At 39.1% G+C, this 26,790-nt stretch overlaps 2 protein-coding genes across 7 annotated transcripts; both read left to right on the top strand.

Moving 5' to 3' along the window:
* On the top strand, window positions 1-4,300 carry LOC104317179 (secreted frizzled-related protein 2). Its single transcript, XM_009917905.2, has 4 exons — window positions 1-1,002; window positions 1,509-1,678; window positions 2,601-2,693; window positions 3,799-4,300. The coding sequence occupies exons 1-4, from the start codon at window positions 716-718 to the stop codon at window positions 4,107-4,109; spliced, it is 861 nt and encodes a 286-aa protein (XP_009916207.1). The 5' UTR covers window positions 1-715; the 3' UTR covers window positions 4,110-4,300.
* Window positions 4,301-5,944: 1,644 nt separating this feature from the next.
* HDAC10 (histone deacetylase 10) lies at window positions 5,945-25,970 on the top strand. Of its 6 annotated transcripts, none has more exons than XM_069801960.1 (21): window positions 5,947-6,221; window positions 6,884-6,950; window positions 7,793-7,927; window positions 10,162-10,258; window positions 10,932-11,029; window positions 11,106-11,210; window positions 11,421-11,489; window positions 12,157-12,283; window positions 12,782-12,847; window positions 13,238-13,297; window positions 13,674-13,763; window positions 15,021-15,127; window positions 16,745-16,812; window positions 17,294-17,564; window positions 18,203-18,293; window positions 19,908-19,993; window positions 21,048-21,101; window positions 21,711-21,795; window positions 22,237-22,422; window positions 24,232-24,391; window positions 25,097-25,970. In XM_069801960.1, exons 2-21 carry the CDS (start codon window positions 6,886-6,888, stop codon window positions 25,120-25,122), a joined length of 2,046 nt encoding a protein of 681 aa, XP_069658061.1. In that variant the 5' UTR covers window positions 5,947-6,221; window positions 6,884-6,885; the 3' UTR covers window positions 25,123-25,970. The 6 variants fall into 6 exon arrangements, 5 of the variants coding, with proteins under 5 accessions (XP_069658061.1, XP_069658060.1, XP_069658062.1 ...); XM_069801959.1 differs by having other exon boundaries at window positions 5,947-6,449; XM_069801961.1 differs by having other exon boundaries at window positions 5,947-6,653.
* Window positions 25,971-26,790: the final 820 nt, after the last annotated feature.

Genomic DNA, 26,790 nt, shown 5'->3' with positions numbered 1-26,790 from the left:
GATGCAAGTTCTGTAGCCATCTGATAGGCACATACTCCAATCAGTAAAACAATTCTGTATTTTCAGTTGTCTATTAAAATTAATAGAAGTTGGGACCTTTAGCATGTCACGAGGTAGGGATCCAAATTTCCAGACAAAATACTTGGTTAATAGCAGGAGGTTGTCTCTTTTATAGCGCTTGACCAAAGAAAGTACCTCTTCTACATTGTAAAACAGTGGAAGAGACATGGGCAATTAGCGCAAGCAAAACATTTTCACTTGATAAGTCAATCTGGGCTGTTTTTTCTGCCCTGTCAGCAGTGTCTGAAGACAAAGGAGACACAGCAGCCCCAGGAGACAGCTTGTCTGCCCAGCGTTTTTTCTGGGGGATCGCTTAATTTATTTTAGAAAGCACATAGCAAACCTTCTAGGTGTCAAAATTTAATATGCCACATAGCATGCTGCAGCAACTGACACCATGGGACATGTGAAAGGCTATAGCAAACTGGCATCTTTAGGAAACATACTTCTGTACTTTGTCTCCACCTCCCTAGTTATCATAACAATCCCTTGAATAGGCAATAAGATGTGGTCTTGTCTCCAGTAATTTGATAAGCAGTTGATAACCAACAGTTCATTAAGCTCTTGGGATATATAAGCCACAAGGTTTTCAGCATGCCCCTGCACTTGGGGGGTTTGACAGCTCCCTGCTCAGCAGCCCAGGAGTCACTGGAAGATGGTCTTGACTACAAAAATGCTTGTTTTTGCTGTGAGTGGTTTCCTAAGAGTGGCAACAGGCTTTGACATTGGATTATCCACAAAATGTGTCATGATACCCAAGGAGATGGACATGTGCCACAAGATTGGATACTCTGAAATGAGGCTTCCCAACCTGATGGGACACACAAGCATGGCAGAGGTTATCCTAAAATCTACCACCTGGCAGCACCTTGCGCATACGGACTGTCACCCTCACGTGAGGACATTCCTGTGCTCCCTGTTTGCACCCATCTGTTTAGATACGTAAGTACCACAGCACAGTGCAAAACTCCAGCCGTTATTTGTCAGAACAGGGATCAAATGAAATGCATGTTTATCATAACCTAAAGGCGATCTCTACTTTTTCTGAAATAATTCTGTTAACTTTTTTGTACTCATCGGAAAGAAAAGTACTGAAAACATGTTCCACTTCAGCTTTAGTTTGCCTTGGGAAAATGAATGCATTTGTCAAAGGATATCATGTTTTATTTTGTTACAGTTGGAATTTTATTCTTGTTAATTTAGGGTTGAAGCACTTGCTGCGAATAAAAGCATTTTAAAAACTGTGACTTAATCCTGTAAGCTCAGTCCAGTCCATATACAGACCACTTGCGTAGTTTGCACAGCTGCTGCTTTTAGAATTATATTATTATTGAAGGGTGTTAAACATCAGCAAAGATGATGTACTTTGCACAGAAATCATTGTTGCAGTAGTTTGTCGTCACTGAGTGAGTTTAACTGATTCAGCACGGTGTTTCCTCTGGCGACAGGTTTATCCATCCTTGTAGGAGTATGTGTGTTGCCGTCCGTGACAGCTGTGCCCCTGTGCTCGCCTGCCACGGACACCCCTGGCCTGACAGTCTGGACTGTGACCGATTCCCTGCAGACGAGGACATGTGCCTGGCATCTCTTAAAAAGGAATATAAATACTTGCACAAAGGTAGCTGAAAGATGGCAGAGGGGAGGTTGGCCGTACTCTGTGTTCCTGGGAATCAAGGAGATAACAAGGGACACTGTTCCCAGAGAGTCTGTGATTTTGTAAATGGAGTCGTTTCTATCTGTACTGCTTCACCCTGTTTGTGCAGATGGCAGGGGAAAGTGCTGGTACTTGCAGTGTAAGCTGCAGCAGACCTCAGATGATGTAAATCAGCATCGCTCAAAAAAAATAAAGTGTAGATAGTCTACGCTGAGATAGTGGAAGAAGGCAATTATCACCCTGCACAGCTACGGGCAGTAACATACCCACATACAGACAGCACACTGTGTTTGATTTATTTTGAGATCTCTTTATAGACTTATCAATGGCCTTTATCATGGATAAATTTACATATACAATGAACTGGTTCTCAGATCAGCTTAGAAAAGCTGGGATGATTTACTATCTGATTTTCCTTAGGGAAACCTGAGTTACCATGACATTAATGTTCAGATCTTCATATGTACTCAGGCTTATTACCTTCTGCAGAAAAGAGTAGGAATCAGCTGCTGCTAGCACACCCAAATTCATATATCCACAATCCTAGTGCAGCTGCACCCAGAGTCACTGACAGAATCAGCCACCTAACCCCTTTCCCACCTACCGTAACCATATTAAAAATAATACTGTATTTGTTACCGTATTTGATGCTGATAATTGAGCTTGTCAGTCTGAACAAGGACTGAATATGCATGAAAAATGAAAATCCTTTTCACCCCTAGCTGTGTTTTCAGAGAAGTGTATAGATTTTTTATGTTATCACTGACCAATTTTGTATTTTCTCTGTCATCCTTGTGGTTAAACAGTGGGCTTTCAGCTTTGACAGCAGAAAATTAAACCAAAAGATTCTAAAAGATAACGATGAGACTTTGTAATTTCTTACCAGTCCTACCAAAGCCTGCCTGCCAGACCTGCCCAGCAGTGGAGGAATTCTTTACGCACAAAAGAGTTCTCGAAGTTTTCTGTGACAGTAACTTCGGTAAGTCCTTGCTAATATGGCTGCTATTAAAGAGACAAACAACTCTCCTTCTAAAATGCTTTAAAATTAAGATTATAATAAGTGACAGTTTCTGCTGGCATTTCAAAGGATTAAGAGTTTGGCTGCAGACTTAACTTTAGGTTGTTTTTCAGAATACGTTATTTCTAATCAAAATATAAGGAGGATTTTTTTCGCATGAAAGATTAATTAATAATCTAGTTTACAACCAAATAGCTCTTCCGTTCTTGTCTAGTTGGCTACAATGTAGTACAACATGCTTTATGGAAAATATTTTTGGCAAAAGCAGCCAAATAAGCGGGTTTGCCTTTTAGTAGTGGTTAAACCCAAAGTAAAGCTTTGGTGTTTTACAAGCGAAAGGCGTGTCCTTGTTACTTGTGTGCATGAGTTTTTCATGATACATAGCTTACTGAAAAGGAGACTCAGAAAATCGTATCAGTAAAAGAAATTCTTACCTTGTGTTGTCTTATTGGAGTGACAGGCAATACTTTTGAGCTTGCCCTATAAAATTCCCGCAAAGCTCTTTGGCGTCAGTGCAGAGACTCTCAGCGACTTTGGCTGGCATTAGATCAAGCCGTATAGAGAAATTTCATACTAAAAAGTGTTGGTGGAGTCAAGTGGGGTGGGTAGATGCCTATAATGAAAAGGGAATACGTAAAAGGGTGGTATCAGCAAGCACTACTAGCTACTTTTGCTGAGGGGTTCCTAACATGGACAAAGTGAGTTTCAGGAGAATTGCTTGGGCAAGCTGGGCAGCCTCATGGTACAAGAACAACACAAGCAGCTTACAATATCTAATTATCTGAAAAGTCTGACATACATGGTGATGGTAACAATACATTACTTACTTTTCTGGAAGTATTTTTTTCTAGTTGCCTAATTCCATGAAAAAAAATATCTTTACTACATAACCTTTATTTTTTAAAAATGTTTAAAAATGTATACTGCTGCTGGAGAAGGCCTCGCCATACTCTACCAGCATAAATTATGATAGTATTTTTAAGGAATCATCCTACTTTAATTGGTACTGTTTCTTTCTGCATTTGAGTAAATGAAGTGACTTACATGTTTCTTTCTCTTTCCTTAGCAGTGAAAGTAAAGCTGTCCAAGAAGAGAACAGTATTTGGTGACCAAGAGTATAACATTGAATGCCAAGTGGAATTCATTACGCAGGGCTCACTCTTGCCTTATGAAACTCAGAGTATGATACAAAAGTGGCTGCTTATCAATGAAAACTGTACACAGAGGATGACTCCAACCTATCGTCCCATGGTGTATCTCCTTGTGGGGAATATTGAAGAGGGCATCATTTTAGTAAACCAGGTTTATCGTTGGCAGAGGAGGGACTCCCAGCTGAATTTGGCCACTCAGAAGTGGAGATACCATAAATGCTTGTAAATATTTACCATGTTATTTGTAAAAATATGATTATACTTCTCATGCCAAACCTATCTTGTAAATAGGAATGTATTATAAGTGGAATGTAAAGTCTTAATTTCCTTTTAAATTGTATTATAAGTTGAACCTAAATCCCAGTGTTATCAGGCCTCCTTTATGTATTGTTACAGCTATTCACATCAGGTTTGAACTTGGCCAACCATGTATAAATGTTTGAGTTATTGCAAAAAAAATTGTAACGTGTGCAAAATCTGGCATAAAACAGTTTTAATCCAGCTGACTACCTTTAATGTATTGTTCTATACCACCCACTGCCATTTTCTCCAGTTACCTAAACTTTCCCTTCCTTGATGTTTCATTAATACACCTCATTTTCTCCCATCAGAGTATTTTAAAAGAAGGCAGCCCTCTGCTGGTCGCTTTTGCTGGAATCACAGTGGAATAAATAGGAACTGTAAACAGGATATGGTTGGCCCCAGCCACAAGAAGATTTGGTTATTGAGTGTCATTTTACAATGACAGAGCTGAGAGCGGCTCGGTGGTAACACCTGAGAGCATAGGCTAAACAGAGTTTTTGAAACTTTTTGTTCTTGCGTGACCATCTTGAATGTAACATGGTTCATCTGGAATATAAATCAGGTCCCTGCTACTGAAATGTCCCTTTTCATTTTCAGAGGCATTACAAAAGTCAATGTATAAACTTTACCAGTTGTCTAAGTGATCTGCAGGGAACTGATAGAGTGGTAATATTCAAGAAATGCAAAATACTACAGTGGCCACATGATTAGCATCCTCATTGTCAGTGCAATACACTGACATTAAAGGCTATGTGAAAATGGACAGAACTTGACTTAATTTTAGTTTTATACGTATGTACAATAGACACAAGAACAGGTAGTGGATAATACACAAATGAGAAGCTATTTCAGTAATACAGTGACTATTGTGGTCATATTTTCTTGAAACAAATACGGGAAAAGTTTACGGTCGGTAGCTTTCTAGAAGTGCCATCTGTAATGATCTGGGTTCCCGATACGCCCCTGGTAAGCGCAGGTTTGTATGCATGCTCCTAATGACACCGGCTCCACCACTTTCTACCGTGAACTGGAAAACCAGTAGAAATTCGGGGGAAAAAAAGTCGAAACGACCTATATTCAGTCTATACCGTGGAATGAAGCCGCTGCTTAGAGAAAAATAGGTTGCTCAAAAGCTCAGTTCATTTGACGCTGCTGAGCCTGTGCTGGTCCCTGCAGGAGAGCCGGTAAATGTTTCCAGGAGCCCGTCCCCGCCTTGCCCCTTGCCCGGCTGCTCCGGGAGGGCTCCGGCGGCGGCTCCCCGGGCCGGGGGGAACCGGGGGGCCCGGGGGGGCCGCAGCCCGGCGGCGGGAGACCCGCTTAGGACCTGCGGGAGAAGCGTCGGCGCCCGCCCGCCGTGAGGGGGTGCGGTGTGTGTTACCTGCGGAGAGCGAGGTTCGCGCTACTCCCCCAAATGAAGGCGGCATCATTTTCGTTCAAGTTTTTGGTTTTTTTTCCCCTCTTCATATGAGAGGGCACCGTACAGGCCAGGGTCGTGGGGTTTTTGGTCTTGGGTTTCTTACGTGCTGAACTGTCCTTGGCACGAAAATACAATTCAGGCCGCCGGGCCTACTTCAGAGAGCTCTGGCAAAGCGAAGGTTTCTCTTCGTACGTCCTTGAAGGCCTCCCGTCACACACCAGCGAAGTGTACGGCAGCAGCCCTGCCGCCGACAATTGAATTCGGGAGCTTAAACGCCGCCGGGCCGCCCGCCGCGCTCAGGGCCGGCGGCGGGGCGGGGGCTCCGCTCGACACTCCCACCGCCGCCGCCGGGGAGGAGCGGGCGGCCGAGCTGAGGCGTTGCCGGCCGCGGGGCCGAAGCCCGGGCCGTGTAGCTGAGGCGCGCCGGCTTCCCGCCTTCGCCGCCTCCGGAGGCCGGGGCCTGCCGGCGGCCCGCTGCGGGGCCCGGGCGGCTCCGTGTCAGGGCGCCTGAGGCTGCCGGGCTTCCCGGGCGGGAGGCGAGGCGAGGCGAGGCGTGGTGCGGAGCAGAGCGGGCCCACGGCCCACCTTAACGCGCCCTCCGGCGGCTCCGGGGCTTCGGTGAGGTGGCCTAGCGGCCAGCTGTGCAGTTTAACCTCGTTTTCTTCGGTTTCTTTGTTTCTCTTAAATGCCTCCCGTGGGTTTTTTGAAAGACCGTTAAAGTTTTAAGCACAACAAATCCCTCTAATTGTTCGACCCGTGGTGTATATAATCGTGTTTTTCATACTTTGTGGCTTTGTAACTTCAGCTTTCGCAAGCAGCTGTTTCCTTTCACGTCAGCCGTGACAGGTAAGTGTCTGTGTGTAATGGCGGGCCGAGGAGGCCTGTGCAGGCCTGTGCTCAGGTCCTTGACGGCCTTTGTAAGGCCCCGAGCGTTGGCTGGAGAGGCTTGGAGAGATGGCGTAACCCCTCCACCTGCACCACAAATACCTGCGCCGAGGTTTTGAAAATCCAGATAATCGTGAATCCTACCCGCGTGCATCGGGTTTCAAGGTCTGTGCCATTAGCTTTGGACTCCTTGGCCTTGTCAGGGCTCCTCCTAAATGATTTTCTTTGATTTTGTCCTGTAAGTACAAAGTCTAAAGTGCAAGGTTGTCATGCAAGTAGATAATGCTGTGAATGTACATTCTCACTGGCTAATACAATATTAAGTTTGTTTTAATATAAGTTTACTTCTTGCCTGAAATACGTGTCTTGGGATTTTTGTTTTATTCTGTCTGTAGCAATGGCTTTGGGAACAGCACTGATTTATGATGAGGAGATGACCACTCATAAACTACTTTGGAGTGAGTAAGTCACTGCCATCCTTTTTATGAATAGCTTCTTTTTAGGATTTCTCTGAGAGAAGTACCAAGTAAATGTGGTTTTTGTAAATGTAATAGGAAATGCCTAGTTAGAGGTACCCTGTTGTTTTCCTAGTGAATAGAAAGTCTCCTTTTGGAAATTTTTTTTTATTTTATTCCCAGTTTGTATCCAGATGCTGTAATGATAATCTGAAGCTGGATTTGAGAAGCTGTAGGCCTCCAGCCTGGTAGGCCTTAATAAGAAGTGTTAGCTTTAAGCATCTGAACAGCCCCCTAAATAAAGTATTCTAAGCTAATTAAATTGTTCATAAAGATCTTCGAAAAAAACATGTAGATAATACTCATCAGCTGGAACTCGTCAATTAAATTCAGTTAGAAATTGGTATATGCCACTTGCTTAAATTTACATACATTAGACCAGTACCTTTGCAGTGCTCAGAGTAACAGTCCACTGTTGTCTTCTCTCCAAACCCGCTTCTTCTCTTCGCACCTTCATTGTAACGTACAGCTTTTCGTTTCAGCATTCCTGTGTCTGTAGTTAAGTGTTGCTACTTTCAGTGGTGAGAGAGGAAACAAAAAATGATGCTGTTTTGTTTCTTTTTTACTTAAGAACCATATATAATCTTCTGCTTAGGTATTTTAGAACCAATTTTTGGTTCAATTCCAAAATAAAGTATTTACAGATTTTATTTTCCTTGTACTCTCCTGTGTTCCTCTGAGGGTAATGAATCTTCTTACAATGGGAAGTTAAAAGCTAGGCATTATGAAGTGTATTTGTTAGCTGTGCTGGTATGGTATTATAGTAATATGATTATTGCTTATTTTTAGTCCTGTTTGTGATATTGAAGTGCCAGAAAGACTGTCATCCTCCTATGACCAGCTTAAACATTACCATCTTGTGGAAAGATGTGTTCATGTACCTGCCAGAGAAGCAACCAAGGAGGAGATCCTGTTGGTTCACAGGTCTGAAACTTACTTTCATCACTATTCAGATTAATTCAGTGAAATAACACATCTCATATTTCCAGGTCATATTTTGCTCTATTTGAAAAGGTCTGCTCCAAAACTCAATGACTTCCAGTAATTTCAATGGAAAATGTGTCGCGCTTAAAGTTAGACAAATAATGTTGAGTATGCTGTAGGTGCTGAAGTATGAATCTGCTATTCCACTAAATCCCCATTCCCACTCTTTGGGTTCTTAAGCAACGCATGCTGATTTATACATAGGATTAAAAGTAAACTTCTAATAAAAATTGGGACAAGACTTTTTAAAAGTGTAGAATAATGGGTATTTCTTTAGAAAGATAATAATAACCTCCTCTTTCTCCCAAGCATCTTTGAGAGAGAGTGAACCACAAAGAAACACTTTGCATCTAATTCTGGCAGGAGGGGAAGTTAAGGGGGCAGCCTGCCTGTTCTGAAGTCATGGCAGTGAAGTCTGCTCTGGCATTTGTCACCTTGGTGTGATGATTCTGCAACCAACTGCAGATGATTCTGCGTGTTGCTTGTTCGCTGATTTAGCCTTGTCAGGGAGCGGCAAGGGCAGCCGTCTCTGAAAGGCAAGGGGAGTAGGGAGCAGAGCATGACAAAGCAGCCAGAGGCAGTGGCTTCATGGACAAGGGCACAACCCCACAATACCCAATCGAGGCAAGCAGCACAGGTCCAGTGATGGTAACCAGATTCAGGCATGAGTTTAGATGGCCCGATGAGGCCATAGTGACATGGCAGGTCTGAGGTCAAGCTAGAGAGTCATTCCACAGGTCAGGGTCCGGGTCCAGGTCCAGGTGAGTGGTGTTCATGTCCAGACACAGACATGGCTATACAACAGAGCTGCAGCATAGCAGAGGGTGAGAGCCTTGTCTTAAAAGCAAATGCCAAGGGAAGGGGGGGAGCTTCTGCTGAGACTTCTTGGCAGAGCTGTTTGGAGGGAGCCTCCACTGAGGCTCCTTCTAGCTCTCTCTTTCAAGGTGACCAGCTGTACTAGCTCTGCTGGTTCTGAACCCAGCAGCCAAACCCTGGGAGGGAAAGGATGTACCCAGGGCCCTGACACCAGTGACGAGGACCATAGCTTGATCCCAAGTCATGCTTAAATTTTCAGATTCTAGAACAGTATTTTTCCGAAGAGCATGCTTGTTTGTTAGAATGCAGTTGATTTTCATAGTAAATACATTGTTGATTGGTTATGGAAGAGGCCTGATCACTATTTGCAGTGGAGTTGCTCCTGCTAGATGACTGGGGACAAATCACTTCACAAAGTCTTGTCTTGGTTTCCATAGGTAAGCTAGAGATAATAGAGCTCTTTCCTTTCTAAAACACTTTTAGATTGAAACAAATTTATAACTCCTATAAAAATGTTTTGGTTTTGTTCACAGTTAGTTATGAGGCTGCTGCTCGAGTTAAACTAGTAATTATACAGTCATTCAGGTTCATACGGTTTTATTGCTGTTAATGCCTTAATTTTGAAGCCACTGTTTACCTTTACTTCTATTAGGCAGCACTAGGGTGTTTTGTTTTGTTGTGAAATTCCAGTTGCTCTGGCATTGTCCACCTAGAGGAATGCATATATGGTCATTGTATCCTGGATTAGGACACAGATGGGAGAATAGATGCCATCAGCTTCCATTTCCAGCTCACTACACAAGGGCGGGAGAGCAGTGACAGGGATTTGGGGGAACATTGATGCTAGTGCCTTAGTACTTATTTCAATCTTGAACTAGTGAAAAGAGGGAGTTAGCACACACCCAGTAAGGGATTCATTCAAATACTTGTTTTCCACAGAACAAGGGAGGGAGGACTAGATGCACATTCTCAGAGTTATAATTCACACTCTGATGACTGTCAGAATCCTAGTTTAGTTCTTGTTGAGATGGTATCTATGTGTAGTATGGATTGCAAAATAGATTGCTTCATGATCAACAAAGAGCCTTTTTTTGAAAGCAAGACTAATTGCTCTTACAGCTGGAAAAGGGAGAAGAATGTCATGTTCTTAAGATATCCAAGAACCCTTGCTTTCAGAGCGCTCCTTATTTTTTTCACTATATCCTACAACTAGTGTTCCAGAGTACCTATTGGACTTGTAGAGTCTCACAGAAAGCCCCTTTTAACATAAATTCTGTTACTTTTCATTACATTTTGCATTAAAAAAAACCCTTTATAGTTGCTTAGTTAAGTGTTGTGTTAATCTCTCTCCTCTGCAGTTCAGAACACTTGGAAGTGGCAAAAAGCACCCAGACAATGAATGAAGAGGAACTGAAAAAAGTCTCTGGAAATTATGATGCTTTTTTCTTCCATCCGGTATGTGAGTTAAGCTCCTTCCTCTATTGGGAGTTACAAGTAGTTGTGCTATTGCATCTGAGTGGCACTTTACTAAGTAAGGGAAAATTGGCAATACATTTTTTGCTATTTAAGTAGACTTGCGTTTATGATATTGTTCTGTTTCAAGTTCAGTGTAATGCTGTAATTTAAGTGGGTTAAGTGTCCTGTCATCTATTCTGTAATTGTATCATGCCGGCATAGCACACTACTCAAATTTGAGCTTTATTTTTGTCACTTAATGTCCCTGTAGACCATTAGTGACCTGCAAATCACATTTTGATAACAGTTGCTCTTAAATGTTGTGCCAGGTAATGGAGGTGAAGTCTTTTGTGTTTTCTTTCTGTAAGTTTTCATTCCTTATTTTCAAAGATGCCATGTTATTCCACTAGTCAGTTCAGTATGTCCATCTCATATTTCTTAACTGCTTCAGGCAGAATATCCTTATAAAAGATATGGTGATCACAGGTAAACCTAGTAGAAAGCACATTGGAATCTGTTGTAAAATTCTGCTTTCAGCTATCTGCATACAACCTCAGCTGGGTAGATTTATGTCAAGAATATTTGCTGTTGGGGTGCAAAAGCATGTCATGTGTGATTAGTTTAAAACAAACTGATGAGTGATTGATGACAACTATGAATTTCTCTTTTTCAGAACACTTACCGTTGTGCCAGACTAGCAGTAGGAGCGACTTTAGAGCTGGTGGATGCTGTGATGTCAGGAAAAGTGCGCAATGGAATGGCATTAGTAAGGTAAGAAAACATGTGAGAAAGTTTTCAATTCTTACTGAAATTTCTTTTGTTGTAACCATATAAAACTTTGCTTTAGACCTCCAGGTCACCACAGCCAGAGAAATGCAGCTAACGGGTTCTGTTTATTCAACAATGTTGCTATTGCAGCAGAATATGCAAAACTGAAATACGGTCTACAGAGGTAAGTGCGTGGTTGACTCTATAGAAGCTTTTCATACACAAGTATGGCATTTAGATAACAGTTTGACATTCTACTGTTTTAGATTAATATCTAGAGCTTTCTGAGTGTCTTGTACCTTTTGGGTCAGAAAAACATTATTCATCTGTACATCCTTTAGATCAAGATGCTGTGGTTCTTCCGCTGAATGTTTTCTTTTACTGATCTATGCAGAATCCTAATTGTTGACTGGGATGTGCACCATGGGCAAGGAACTCAATATATATTTGAAGAGGATCCAAGGTTTGAAGGATATTTTTTTTTTTTTAATGTTAGCTGGTTAAAGATTGCTTGTCTCTGTAGAGAATAAGATTTCTTCCATTTGTAAACCTAGAATCTTACAAAACATTCTCCTTGCTATTTTAGTAACTCTGTTGTTTTTTACTTGTTATAAAATAGAGGGGAAAATCTTAACAAAAAAATAAATATGTAAATCTGTTCTACTTTAAAGAATAACAAACACAAAATGAGCAGTATGATTACCTTGGTTTGCCAGTGGTAAGATCTCTTTGTGCCAGTATTCAGGTAATACATCTATTCTCTGTACTCACGAATCTCTCCATTAAAGTATTCGAGTAGTAGTTGGATAAAATACGTAAGCTTTATATTGTTTTCAGAAAGGCCACAGAAGTAGGTTCTAGAAACAATTCTGCTCTTCTGAAGATGCACTGTCTGTCTTTGATCTGAATGGAGTGCATGCATACAAGAAATTTTTAGCAGGTTAATTTTTATGTTAATTTTGGTATAGGACCTACTGTACCAAGTTTCACAGTCCAACTCCATTAAGAGAACTAAGGAGGAAGGACAGTTCTATTTTCTTGCTTTCAGTCAATACAGTCACCAGGTTCAGAATATAAAGTCAGTTTCGGAATCTTTTCATCAAGTTGTATTTGTTTTTTGTATCTTTCAGTGTTTTGTATTTTTCCTGGCATCGCTATGAACATCAGGAATTCTGGCCATCACTCAAAGAATCAGATTATGATGCTGTGGGTCTGGGAAAAGGAAAAGGTTTTAACATAAATTTGCCTTGGAACAAGGTAAATTTTGCTTACAGCACAACAAAGCAAGTGCAATAGCTTTGTTATCTCATGCTTTGTGTAACACTTTGAGAGGTGCACTGCTTCACTTGCTTCACAGATGTCGTAGCACGGTGTACCTCCTTCCTGTCAATGGAATGTCTGCTAAAAAATATGGGTCAGAATGTGATAATGTTTTAAAAAAAAATTTTAAAAAGAGGGAGAGAAAAACATACACATATTTGTTTCTTCTTGAATATCTTACCTAGCCATCAAATCAGAAAGTGTTTCAGGAGATGATTACATCCATCCTTGTTCAGCAGAGAACAGAAGCTTATACTTAAGACTAAATATGGTGGATATTTATGCACTTTACTTAAATGGAGTTTGTTTTACTTGACCTCATAAGGTTCCCTTTTCTTTAACTTTTGATACTATCTTTCCCTAAAGTCTTGAAGAACCTTAGAAAATTTGTTATTCCAACAAGAAAATATGACCTATATTTCTCATATTTTGCAGGTTGGGATGGGAAATTCAGATTATCTTGCTGCATTTTTCCATGTGTTGCTTCCAATGGCTTTTGAGGTAACTTTTTACTGCTCTGCTATTTGAAGAGCAAAACCAAAGACTACTTCCAAAGTAATTCTTAAGCAGATGCCATTGAGTATTTTGTAGAAATGCAGTAATTGCTGGTAGCACAGTTAACACATTATTTCTGCTGGTATGACTGATGTCCTGATCAACTGAATAGTATATATGGAATGTTAGCTTTTAAATATTCAATATAATGATCTGCAACTTCTCCAGCAAGAATGAAAATAGTATAAAAGGCTAATCTTAGTTTTTATTCAAGGAGAGTCTTCATTTGTGTTCATTTGTGTGAAATAACAGCTGAACATGGTACAGTTGAAATCCAGCAAAAAATTGAAAATAGGACATAAGAATGTGCTACAACTCTCTCTGTTTTTATAACAGTTTGATCCTGAACTGGTTATTGTCTCCTCTGGATACGATTCTGGAATTGGAGACCCTGAAGTAAGTAACTCGTGGCCTTTGTGTTGTCAGTCATGAAACTGTTCGCAAAATATTCCTACCTCTTAAATGTCCTGTGATTGCTAGGTGAAATTCACTTTGACCAAGCTAAAAATACCTGTTTGAGTCTTTAAACTGACACCACCTCATTAAATACTACAATGGGACACATAAAGACAGATTATTCCATAGGCATAATTACTGTGTTGGGTTTTGCACCTTACTTTAAAGCAGTTGGTTCAGTATTTTGTTAGATACAATGAGAGGCAAGTGTTCTGGTATTCCAACTCAGACTTGTGTATTTCAGATTGTATGGGGTTTTTTTTACCAACGTTTTTGATTCAGGGTTTCATCTCTTAAAATTTTTTCTTTGATTTAGGGTCAGATGAATGCCACTCCAGAGGTTTTTGCCCACCTTACCCATTTTGTGATGCAGTTAGCTAATGGAAAGCTGTGTGTCATCCTAGAGGTAAAGACTTTTGAAACATACTCCCAGGGGAAGGGTCTTTGTATTAGAGCCTTAGGACAAGCTAGAAGCTAGGAAGCAAAACTTCTTAACAGAATAATTCTTTTTATCTTTCTTTTGAGAATCAGGAATGCAAAAATGGCTAAGGTTTGACAATGCCCTTATACATTAAAAGAAATGGATGTCTTTAAAACCTGATTTTTTTGTTCAAAAAAACATAGCTGCCACAGATATGTTCAGTTCTTGTGAACAGTGACTAGGTCTGCTGCTCTGGATAGTCCCAAACTCATTAAAATTTAGTGGATAAGCTGCATTATCAATGTTTCTACAAGCATGTCTTACTCCAGGAGAGTTTAAAAAACCTTTAAGCTAAATATACTCTTACTTAGTAATGAAGCTCTTCCTAAATTCCCTCTTTTTTGATTAAAAGCCTCTATGCAAGCTCTTTTTTTAAGAGCTCTTTTTAATTTTTTTTTTAAACAATTAAAAATGTTTCCTCCTTTTGAAATCTAGATTTCAACTCCCTATTTCTGCTGCATGTTAGAAAAATAGTGGCTTTTCAGGTAAATAAGTGTGTGGAAATATTACTGCCAACAAGGTCTCCAAGAGTGAACTGTTTATTGATTGATTCACTTGACCTCTGTTTTGCATGACCTTTCTTCCATCATCGTTCTCTCCAGCAGGTTATTATAGATACCTCTTTCTGCTAGCTGAAGTGCAAATAAGCATCCCCTCCTAATACAGATGATGTGACTGCTCCACAGGTGGTATGCAGCAAGCAACCTATCATCTGCAATCTAGCAGTCTTAAATCTCCAAATTCTGCCAAATCATTAGGACAACCATATCTTAAAAGTGTCAGCCTGTGAGAAATTTCCCTTTTACAGACATTTTAGAGGACAGTGATAGTATTTGCCTTCTAAGGAATCTTCCACAAGAATTGTTGAAGATAGCATATTGCGGATAGGAATGGAGAAGGTGTATGTTTCCAAGGTTTTCATGGCAAAGTCATGACTGATTTCTGAAATGAACTGAACCATGATTAAGTGAGTTGAATCATTGCATGCCAGTGAAGTTCAGCAAGTAGCCTCTAACTTACTGTTTTCATATTGAAAATTGTTGACTTAGATGTACTTGAATGTCAACTTCCATTTATATGAATTCAGATATGTTTCAAAACCTTAATTTATTTTCCAAGATGATATTCAGATAGATGTTACAAGTACTTGTTGCTTAGGTGACACAAAATACTTTTTTCTAGGGTGGATACCACTTAAAGTCATTGTCTGAATCAGTCTGCATGACTGTAAAAACTTTGCTTGGAGATCCTGTACCTCAAATAACTGGAGAAATGGCACCTTGCCTAAGGTAAGTATATGAAGAATTTTAGAACAACCCGTGTATTTATCAAAGAGACTGAAGACATGTATGCTTTGAATGTTTTGCTGAAGCAAGGTTTTAATATGATGCTTTATAATATATTGTCTTCTGCTTTGGATAACTTGCTTTCCAAAAATGTCATCCAAGGTACAGTTTTGTATACTTTTGTTTCTGAAATTATTTCAAGTTGCGAGAACTTAATAGCTTATAATTTTATGCTATTTATCCTTTGGCCTTGTTATCCTGTGGAGATCCATCTCACTCAAGGCTGAGACAATCCTGCTGTAATCAAGGCAATGCCAGTTAATAACAGCCAGTATTTGGGAAAGTATGTAATTGCAAGGATTAGTTCTTCAGACTCCAGGGCCACTTCAGTTCCTGTAGTAGAACAATAGCTGGAGCTAACCTTTCTCTTATCAGTGAGAGCTGATGCAGTGCAGAGCCAGTCTTGATGACTGCTTGTGTTTCTGGAATGCAGAGCATCGAGGCCTGGGGTGTGAAAGCACTCGACTGTGTGGAGCTGTACCAAAATATTTAAACTTCGGGTCTGACTTCTTTTTGGAGACAGTAAGATTGTGTTTGCACAGTGGTGAATCTGACCGAGTAAAGCATTCTGAACCTGGAGCCTGAATCAGTCCTACATCTAAACTGTCTTTCTCTCTACCTGTCTGTACTATCTCCTCCACATCTCCATGTTCTGTCCTCAGTCTCCCTCCCACCTCAGTAGCTGTCCCATGCTTTTTTTTCAGCAGTAATGCTCCTCATGCATTTTGGCAGCAGCACCTACCAGTTGGCTGTGTTAGTTAAAACTTGGATCTCAGATCAGTCAGGGAAGCAGTGTAGGTATACACAGGCTGTGAGCAGAGTTGGGCTTAGTAAACTCTGATGGAGCAAAGCTGGTTATTTTGCTCCCAGCACATCCATAGCCCCTGTATTACCTCTTTGTCTTCTCTACCAACTGTAGTATTTCAGGTTGCTATTATCCTAGGTAATGGAGAGTTGATTATATTTATTCATTATATCAGTCCAGCTCCTGAACACCTTACAAATAATCTCCAAGGACAGAAATTGTCCTGGATTTAACATGACCTGAATTAATGTTTGTATGATAGCTAACATAATAGGACATTTGCCTATAGTGCTGCAAATACCAGTGATAATAAAAAAGATTTCAACACAAAGAATAGCAGGTAATGTGATTTACATGGTTCCTGAACAGATAGTCTTGCTTTTGAGTAAATCTAATTACATCTTTACATTGTGTAGATAAAATCTCTGACAGAGCAAAGAGAGACGAGTGAAATCTTGCCTTTCCTGAAGTCAGGGTCAGGGTGCTTCTTCCAGCAGCAGGGTTGGGATTTCACTCAATGTGTGTACATACTGCATGTGTTCTTCACTTCTCTTTTTTTGTCTCTTGTATCTAATCTTTCCAAGCAATCTCCTCATTGAGCCTTATTTTTTTTATCTTTCTGTTCTGCATTCTTGGAATAGACCAGAGCTTGTTCATTTTCAGTTGGATTTTTCGTTTTTGCTTTTTCATTGAGGTAAGTTATGGTTCCTATATTTTCATTAGTGCTGATACTGTTAATCCTGTTTCTTTTGTAGTGCTGTTGAATCTATTCAAAATGTGAGAGCAGCACATAAAAGCTACTGGAAATGGTTGATGTATGAAGGTAATTACTCTTTTCTTTCTTCAAGCAAATGCAATTGGTAAATGGATTCATACAGAAATTCAAAATTATTAAGATTAATACCAGTGGATTAAAATAATTGAACTACCAATTATTCATCAAATGACTGATGAAGCACTGTGAGGCTTTATTCAAGGCCATGTCTTCAGCTGGTCTGAAAAGAACTTCTGAAGCTGGCAAACATCACACCAAAAAGTAGTGCTTTGATATCTTTGTTTGAGGATACGGTTTTCTGTGTCAAAAATATGGGCATAAGATTTATTATCATAAATCCTTTCACTAGATTAAAACAAATGTAGCAACAGTGAAAACATACACAGCAGGAAACACTGTAGCTAGTGCATGGAGATAAATATGCATACTATGAATACAGAGGTACTCTGTTTTGTAAATAAATGTAACCAAATATTAACAGACTGCTCAGCAAGTAATACATGTCAAACCCCTCTTTTTTTTCCTGTAGACACATCATTTTTACAAAATTTGAGCACCAAATCGCACTTACTAAAGAAGGCTAATCCAAATCCCTCCACAGAACATGAATCTAAGATAACTAACAACGATGAAACTGTCAAAGTAGAAAGGTTTTTGGAACTGCACATGAAAAATATTGTATTTCCAGTACCTCCCATCAAAACAGCAACAACTGACTCTAGAGGTTCAGTACATTTGCTCCCTGTACCTGTTCATTTTGTGAAGGAAATGGACAAAACTGAAATAAAAGCTCTTGTCAGGTTGGTCCTACCTATTTAATTTTCAACATAATTATGAGGATGAGAGGTCTCTGTACAGGCTGTCATCTACCTCTGTTTCTGCCATGGTCATCTTCTTGGCCTTAGTCTACTCAATTATAGCCAGAGTTGCTTTCTTTGAAAAATGAAGACATTGGTGTTGGTTATCACTCGTAGCCTTGAAGTTCTTTAAAGAACTAATTAGAATACTTTTAGAGAAAACTATTTCAGTGGAGATAGAACATTTAGTGCAAATGTATTCATTTAGAAAGAGATTTTGCTAGGAAGGTGCCTTAAAGCTGTGTTCACTTTTAGCTGAAAAAAATACCAAACTGGTCTGATTTCAGAAGCTCAACTTTTTGTCTTAGAAAGTCTAATTTTGAACAAAATTCTATTTCCTGAATACTGTCAGACATTTTTGTTTTCTTTCCAGTGCAGAATGGAGGCAGGTTCAGAGAGCTCAAGATTGTCAGGCAACAGTGTTGTCATCTCTCTTCTAGAGCTAGGTTTTTGAGAATGAATGTGTAGCACCTATACAAAATGTACCCTGTCAATACTAACTGCAAAGTACCCTATCAGTGTCCTCTTTGAAAGCATTATTGCCTCTAACCTAGTTTTTCGTCGTATAATTTATTTTACAGTGGCTTTTATGCAGACATTGTGAAAGAGGACAAAAATTTGCTCTCTCTTGGCAGTATGTTGGCCATCCTAGATAAAATTCTTAAGAAGGAGGTAATAATAAACTGCTTTGATCTTGGGGGCTGGGGAGAGAGTTGGATTCCTCCAATTTCTGCTTTTACTGTATTGTCATCCAGATATTAGTTACTATGTAGTTCACGACCCCGCTAATCTCAGCTAGAATGTGCTTAGCTACAAGAATGAGTATGCAAGATGAGACAACTACTACTTAGGGATAGTTGTTAACCCCAAGACATCTTTCTAATGATCTTTGGGCAAGACATTGTACTGCTTTTCTGCAGTCACAGCATGACTCAATAATAACGTTCCCATCACTCTCAGACATACAGGTGAGCCAGGCCTTCACTCTTCCAGTTGAGGGGAGCAGAAGTTAGTTTATCAAGCACCAGTGAGCAGCAACAAGAAATCTGAGCAAGAAATGTCAAAAATTTTCCTGACTCAGTGCACAGTGTTTTGCCTTCTGTATTTAGGAAAGAGTTTACTTCTGCATTGCCCTTCAGTACAAGATGCCACACTATGTGCAGTTGCACCCACTTACCATTATTTGTACAACAATTTACTCAAGAGTAAATTTTGATTTACACACACACACGCACATTGCTTTAGTAGAGCTGTTGAAAACACCACTGTATGCTGTGATGCTGAACAGAGTAATTCCAATTCAGCATTTTGATTCTTGCAGCATCAGAAACGAAGAGAAGGCAGGCTTAGAGTGTGGATGTTTGTATTTTTGCTTCTTCAAGTTTTTATACATAGAGAAAAACTGCAAACAAATTAAGAAAACAAAAGATTATTACATTGTAATAAATAAGTCTCTCCCTTGGAATGAAAAGCTCTCTTTATAGTACCAGGCCTGCGAGGAATATTAACTGCCAGAATGACCTCTTTCTTGTAAGCCGTCTTCTTGCTGTTGGAAGTCATGTATGTAGATATCAGGGACAATTTTCTAACATGATAGACTGCACATACCTCTAGGAAAGCCTATAAATATATTAAAAAAAAAAATGGTAACTGGCAAAACGAAAGAGAGTTCCAAACTTTTCATGAGTTGCAGATGCTAAGCTGAGCTTTTTGTGTTGACAAAGAGGAGGAGTGAGGAGGGGGAGCATGCATTAGCTTTTTGCATAGCTTTCCTGAAGAGTTCAAAGCACTATACAACACAAATTAATACTGAAAGGTAGACTGAGTAATACTGTCATTGTATTTTCCAGAAAGGAATAGCTTGCCTAGGTTAAAGGAAGAGTCAGAATTAGAATTCAGGGACAACCTCCTTTTCATAGGGTGTATTTTTCTGGTGCAGTTTGCCTACTGGCACACTGAGTGTATCCAGTCTGCAGACTATGGAGAGAATCAGTAAAGATGACCTTCCCCTCCAAAAGCTATTTTTACAGTTACCTTTCAGCATAGCACCATACTTTTGAAGTAATAGAACAATCCTTGGCATAATAATCAAATATGGCCTTTCTGTAGAAAATTAATTAATAACATTTTCTTAATGCTACTATGATAGATAATTAAGATCCCTTTCATACAGCTGTAGCTTTGTTTGAATGATACAGATAAACAAGTAAAAATACAGTTGTTACAAATAAGAAATGACATCTTGTGCAGCATTAATTATTTCTGAATGAATAATATATTTTATAGGTATGCAATGGAATTGCAGAATCACCCACATGTTCTGTTTCTGTTGCTGTTGCACTAAGACATTCTGTTCGTTTTGGATTTCAAAGGTAAATCTGTATCTTTTGCATTTGGGGCCCTTTGACGAAATGTAAAAGCAAGATAAAAGTGTGTGAAATATGGCAAATTGCCTTTGAAACCTTAATTTTAAAACAAATAACATCTCCATATGCATAGCATTTTCAGTATGTTGTACCAACATCATTGTATATGCCAGCAAAAACCTTTTGCCTTACACAGCCACTTGCTCGCTATCCCCATGGTGGGATGGGGGAGAGAATCGGAAGGGTAAAAGTGAGAAAACTTGTGGGTTGAGATAAAGACAGTTTAATAGGTAAAGCAAAAAGCCATGCACACAAGCAAAGCAAAACAAGAAATTCATTCACCGCTTTCCATGGGCAGGCAGGTGTTCAGCCATCTCCAGGAAAGCAGGGCTCCAGCACACATAACGGTGACTTGGGAAGACAAACGCCATCACTCCGAATGTCTCCCCTTCATTCTTCTTCCCCCAGCTTTACATGCTGAGCATGACGTCCTATGGTCTGGGATACCCTTTGGGTCAGTTGGGGTCAGCTGTCCCGGCTGTGTCCCCCCCCAACTCCTTGTGCCCCCCCAGCCTCCTCGCTGGTGGGGTGGGGTGAAAAGAAGAAAAGGCCTTGGCTCTGGGTAAGCACTGCTCAGCAGTAAGGAAAACATCCCTGAATTATCAACACTGTTTCCAGCACAAATCCAAAACATAGCCCCATACTAGCTGCTATGAAGAAAATTAACTCTATCCCAGCCGAAACCAGTACACTTACCAAAGGCAAAACATTTGCAAGGATGACTGCTGTGCTAGCCTACATTTTCTTTGTCAGATTTCGATTGGTTTTGGCTTGAGGACATTTTCTTGGTTTTGTTTTTTCTCCCCAGTATTTGGTGGGAGAAAAGGTGTTCCCTTGAGCTGTCATAATTGTGTTTTCTTTGTACTTCTAATGGACCAGATTCAGAAACAATATGCATTCTTTTTTATGCCTCTAATCTACATGCAAACTCTTTAAACAAGTTGCAATAATTGAAAAAATTACTTGTAAATGTATGGGTATTTTTCTTTGTTTTCTGCAGAGTGCTTTGTATATTTGTTGGAGACATGGAAATCATACCGAACACAGAAGATGGGTGAGGTTTCTCTTCAGGGAGTCAAATCCCAAAGGCTTTATAAATGTTCATAAGTGTCCATGTATATGATAAAATCTGCAGTAAGGAATCAGTCATGAGCTGATGTTCATTAAGCTTAGCTTGAGGCAAAATACAAAACAGCCCCAAATATATCTCTAAAGACAAACTGCTATCTCTGAGTGCCACTTTATGCGTTTAGTGGTAGGTTTACAGTATAATCCTTCTATATTAATTGAAATTTAGATTGTTATTGAAAATAGAATATAGAAAATATAAAGTAATAAAGAAGGCAGTTATTAGCTATAGGGGTGTACTCCCCTATAACCGCAGGGGGCACATACTGCTGATGCTGAGTTCTTCTTGAAAGTCATCTTTGCTTATTTATAACTTTTTTTGCCACTTCCCCTTTTTCTTAAAAGTAATCTGCCCATAGTCTTTAATATTCTTTTTAAAAATACCTTAAAAAGGGTTTCAGTTTTAATTATTGTTTACATTACGGCATGTAGTAATGCAAATAGTTATTTGCTCCTGTGTTATGAATTAGTATTTAAAGAATGATGAAAGAAAAGATCTTTTTATCTCATTGGAAGTTGTGCTTTTTATTTACAGAAAAATACTTATGATACATATTTGTGAGAAAGAACAGTCTGGAAAGACCAGATCCAAACACTATATTTCTCTAAACTGGAAAGAGGTAAGATTTGCTTTCTGGAAACAACATAAGAGGACAACTCTTTTAACAGAAATAATAGAATTTATTTACAAATTCATAAAATGACACTGAGAATTACATCCCTCACTGCAATTTGGACCTTCGAAAATACTTCCTTTTCTTGCCCTTGCCAGGGTACTACTCCTTCACAGATCTTTAGAGTGTATTAGGATGCATAGGTCTGAGGAAACCTTTAGTAGCTACTATAGTTCATCTTCAAGAAGGCAGAGTTACAGTGCAAAGACACTAAAGAAAAGATGAGTAATCTGCATGTTTAATAGGAAAATCGCTGTGAAAAATAGATCAATATGCTGTTTCCTAGGTCAATCAAAAACTTTCTGAGATTCACATTACTCTCTTGTTTTATATCTGGGAATTCAGGGCTTTACATTTGTGCTAAACAGTTTCTCGTTGTTGTTAAAGGATGCTGAAGGAAATGACTTCTTTCCTGCTGTACTTGGATTCATTCTTCCTGTAGCATACAGTTATCAACCTAACTTGACTGTAATAGCCGTTGGACCAAATAGGAGCCTTGGAATAAGTGGGATTTCTCTGCTATTTTCTTTACTACAAGGATTAGCCGAGTCTCGAATTTTTGCAGTGATCGAGGTAAGAAGCGGTGCTAAGCAGTGGTACTTCAAAGTACCTAGGACAGAACTCAAATTAAGCAGTAGTATGCTTGGTATGAACTGCTTCAAGCTGCCCAGTAGAAAATATTGGCTGTATCTATACTGTCTTTGGTACCCCTGAGTTCATGATGCAAATAGCCCAAGCTTCTCTCTGGCCTGAGAAAAAGACCAGACACAGATGCATACCGAGCTGTAGGCAGCCTGCATGACTGAGCAGCTGAGGCATGAACGCGATGTCTTTAGACAGTAGGCATGGTGATGTCTGTAGATGGTAGATGTTCTCTAACAGTTTGCCACAGTTTGGGGGTTAACTTTCCTTTCCACCTGGAATTCACAGCTCAGAGTTGTCTCCTGAAAAGAGACACTTGTCTGTTGATTATATGGCCTCTTTCCATCAAACGTGATTGAAATCAGCCCATTGTCCTGTTTATCACAAAACACTAAATTTCCTATCCTTCTCTCCCCCATGACGTGTACTTTATTACACAACTTCCATCGCACATATCCTTTATGTGAACTTTATTGCCATAATACATAACTGAGGACCAATCTACCCAAGCTCTGTGTTTCTGATAGAGAGCATGGGAAAGGAAATAAAGAGTATATGGATATTTCCCTAGTCTAGTGTTTACATACACTACCACGTTAAGGATTTCTGTATCCAGACCAGAGTGTGGTAAAGTGCCGGCGAGCGTATCTTCCATGAATTTGTCTAATCTCTTAAAGAGCTCAACTTACATTCTTGGTTTTTGCACATCCTGTGGCTGTAACACAATTTCTCTGTGTGTTCTGTGAAACAGTAACTTTTGATTGCTTTTGTGCCTTCTAGTTCTCCTTTAATGAGAAACAATGAGTAATTGTTCACATAAGCTTATTCTAATCTGTTCCCCAGCAAGTATCCAATTAAAGATATACTATTCATTAAGCTGCCCATTAAGTGGATTTTGACATAGTTTATCCTGTAGTCTTCTCAAATGTTATTTAATTTACAGTGCTGATACATAAATCGTCTAAGCTAAAATAATTTGTACATTGATATGCAGTATACGTAAATAGTGTATTTGCACATTACTAATTAGGAGCATGAAAGGGAAAGAATTATTGATATTCTGAAGGATAAACTCAGAGATAACAAGGAAGTTAGGCATACATCTTAAAAAAATTACTGATACTTTTATATTGGTGTTCTGCAGGTAGCTCCATAACAGGATTATGTAATGTGTGGGGATTTTATAATGCATGTGCTTTGCTTTTTAGAATAATTGAAAGAATACTTCTATCTCTTAAAAATAAAATAGAGTTACAGTCTTCCAAATAAATGTTAATAATTTTCATATACTATCGACACTTCAGAATATAATTTCTGCAAACAAATTATATTGATTTAGACTGTCAGGAGTCCAAAAAAGTCACTTCTGGATGAAGCAAAAGATATCACTGTTTTCTACCAATAGAAAGTAAATGATGCATGAAGTAAACAAGCTCCATGCTCTTCTTCCCTCCTAACGTTTTCTACCTTTAACCCAGCACTATTTCTTTTCAACCACAAAAGGAAAACTGATATTCTTTCTCTAGTTGAAAGAAACAAGTTTTACAGGAGATAAAAATTAATTTACCTTTTTCAGAAAAAACTTCTCCATTTTGACACACTTTTATTTGAAAATGGAAAGTTGCTCAGTCTTGCTACTAATACTAGCAACTTAATTACAAAAGCTTGTTTTAAAATATTTCATGTATTACTGAAACAATGTTTGGTTCCCAGGAGTATTTTTTTCTTCTTCTTCAATAGGACACAGAGATAAATGTCATGCAAAGTGTAGCCAAAGCATTAGTGGGTGATTCTGCACCTCACTTTGGAGTTTATGTACCTCCTACCCAAGAAAAAGTAAATAAAATAAAAATATTAAGAGACCAGTTTCAGCAGGAATGGAAAATGCTTCAGTGTTCAGGTAAGTTGTCTATTTTTATCGTTAGTTCTTATTAATGTATGCAAGTTTCTGAAAAGATGAAAAAATACAACTGGATCCTGCAAGTCAGTGGGATATTAAAGTCAGTGGGAGCACACTGATCTAATGTGAAAAGGATGAAAATCTGAATGCTTTTAATTCTGCCACTTGAGCCAGAAAGCACCGAATTTCACAGCATAATGACTGTACCCTTGGGAACTTTGAATACTGTTACTCCAGAATTTTGAAATGAAACTACCAAAATATGTGCTTAAAGAATGGTTAATACGATGCGCACTGGCTCCGATTGCTAACATGTTTTCTGAATATAGTGTCAAATCAGGTGACTTTTTTTATACATTTAACTTGTCCACAAATAACTTCGCTTAACTCAATAGTGATTAGTCATGCTTAAAGTACATTCACAAGTAGCTGAGGATTGGATACTGCATTTTGTATAGGAATCAGATTAGGCAGGTATGTATTTTTTCAAGCATACTTGTCTAGAAACATTACTGAATAACTTTAGTTTTTCAACAGAAAAAGCAGTGATAAAGCTGGGCATCTCTCTCTGAAAGAGAATGCCCTGCTGTCTTTCAGAAGAAATGCCAAAGAGCAGTGGTCTGGTTCCAATTAAAATGTTCTTATGGGGTCAGGAATTGTATGAGCTTGATTAATAACTGTTTTTCTAATTGCTGTTCTTTTCAGTGAAGAATGGGATTTCAAGAAATTGACTTCACTTCAGAATCATTTTACACAGCAGAAGAAAAAGAGAATGTGTTGCTGTTCATGTTGCCTTTTAAATCATCAGGAAAAGAGATGGTCAATCTCTAGAGTAAGAGCCATTCACAACTCTCTCCTGTCTTTTAAAATACTTAAAATCTGTTATTTTCAGATGGAGAATTGTGCTTGCAAATTCTATATTGGCACTAATTATTCAAGACTGACCCTTGAAAACAACTCCTGTACTTCGTTACTGCAAATTGGGGCTGATGTCATTTGTGACATTGTAAAGTCAGGCTTGCATATGCAGTAGCTTGACTGCGTGAATGTTAAGGAAGTCCAAAAGACAGGCATCTGAAATAAGTAATCATAATAGCCAAAACATTTTATTATTATTCAACATAATACCAAAGTGCTTGCACTGCTGCTACCACCACCATTTCATTGGGAGTTTAAACTTAATCTGGAGGACCTGCTGTTAATGAAATTTCATTTCATAATCTGATTTAAAGGATTCACTTAACATGGTCTATTCTTTTAATTTTTCTGATGAGTAATTTCCAATTGCAAGAAGAAAAGCAGCTGAACGGCTATAGTGTATGCATTTCCTACATCACACCTGTGATTAAGTTTAATTTTCTGAACTATGCAGGTATGAGAGAAAAAAGAAAAACATTTTGCATATATAAAATGACAAATACATAATTGAACAAAGTAGTGTAAAGAGGACTCCACTCTGCCCTCTTTTCAAACACAAATTGTCTTACAACTAAAACCCCCAAGCCCCCAGAGATTTGGTAGTGGCCTAAGGCTGACATCATGTGAATTCTCAAAATTAAATAAACATCCTAAGGCAATAGCCATAGTATGCCTAGTTTTTCAGCATTCCGGATATGATTTAACGCTCATTTTCAAAAGCACTTTTCTGTGACTGTGACTTCAATAATGTGACCTTTTGATTTCAAACGCTTCAAATCATGTTTGTACTGGTATTGCTACTGGGATCAACTTTGCATAATTTGAATAACTAAAGCTGTCTTTGCAGTTCTCTAACTGTTCCCACCGCTTCCCTTCTCGTTCATACTGGTTTTCGGTTATTGCTGGATAGGACATGGTACCCACTCCTTGAACATTTTGAAATGAAAATCTGTTTCAAAAGAAACTAAAAGCCACGTTAGACATTCTTCACAAACAAAAGTTGACGAACACAAAGATGTTCTGCTTCAGTTCAGAATGTCTTTGAACTTAACTTCAGACTCCAAAAAGTATTTATTTTAGATTGGAAACTGGGCAACAGCCAAACTTTAGCTTCAAAACTTTTCAGAACAGATTTGTTGATTTATTCTTCTCTCTCCCACTCTCCTCCCTGAAAAAAAAAGCTGTGGGTTTTTTTTTCCTAACAATTAAGCATTTTCAAGGAAAAAGCATTTTCTCAGAGATATCTCTGCTCATTCCCTTTTACCTGCCTTCGTTCAACAGTGTTTCTCCAGCCAGTTTGAACGATACCCATGTTCTATTTTGATATGCATTTTTCTAAGATCTCGATCGAATTTATCAAAACATGAACCGAGAGGAAAAAACCCGCGTATTCTTGGTAGAATTCGCGTGCAAACAGCGTCAGAAGAGGGCAGAGCGACGCTCCGCGGGTCGGGACGCAAGGCAAGCGTGGCTTACTGCTT

Source organism: Haliaeetus albicilla, chromosome 14, assembly GCF_947461875.1.
Source record: "Haliaeetus albicilla chromosome 14, bHalAlb1.1, whole genome shotgun sequence".
Lineage (NCBI taxonomy): Eukaryota > Metazoa > Chordata > Aves > Accipitriformes > Accipitridae > Haliaeetus > Haliaeetus albicilla.
The sequence above is the reverse complement of the archived record's forward strand: the minus strand, read 5'-3'. Positions and strand labels throughout refer to the sequence as shown.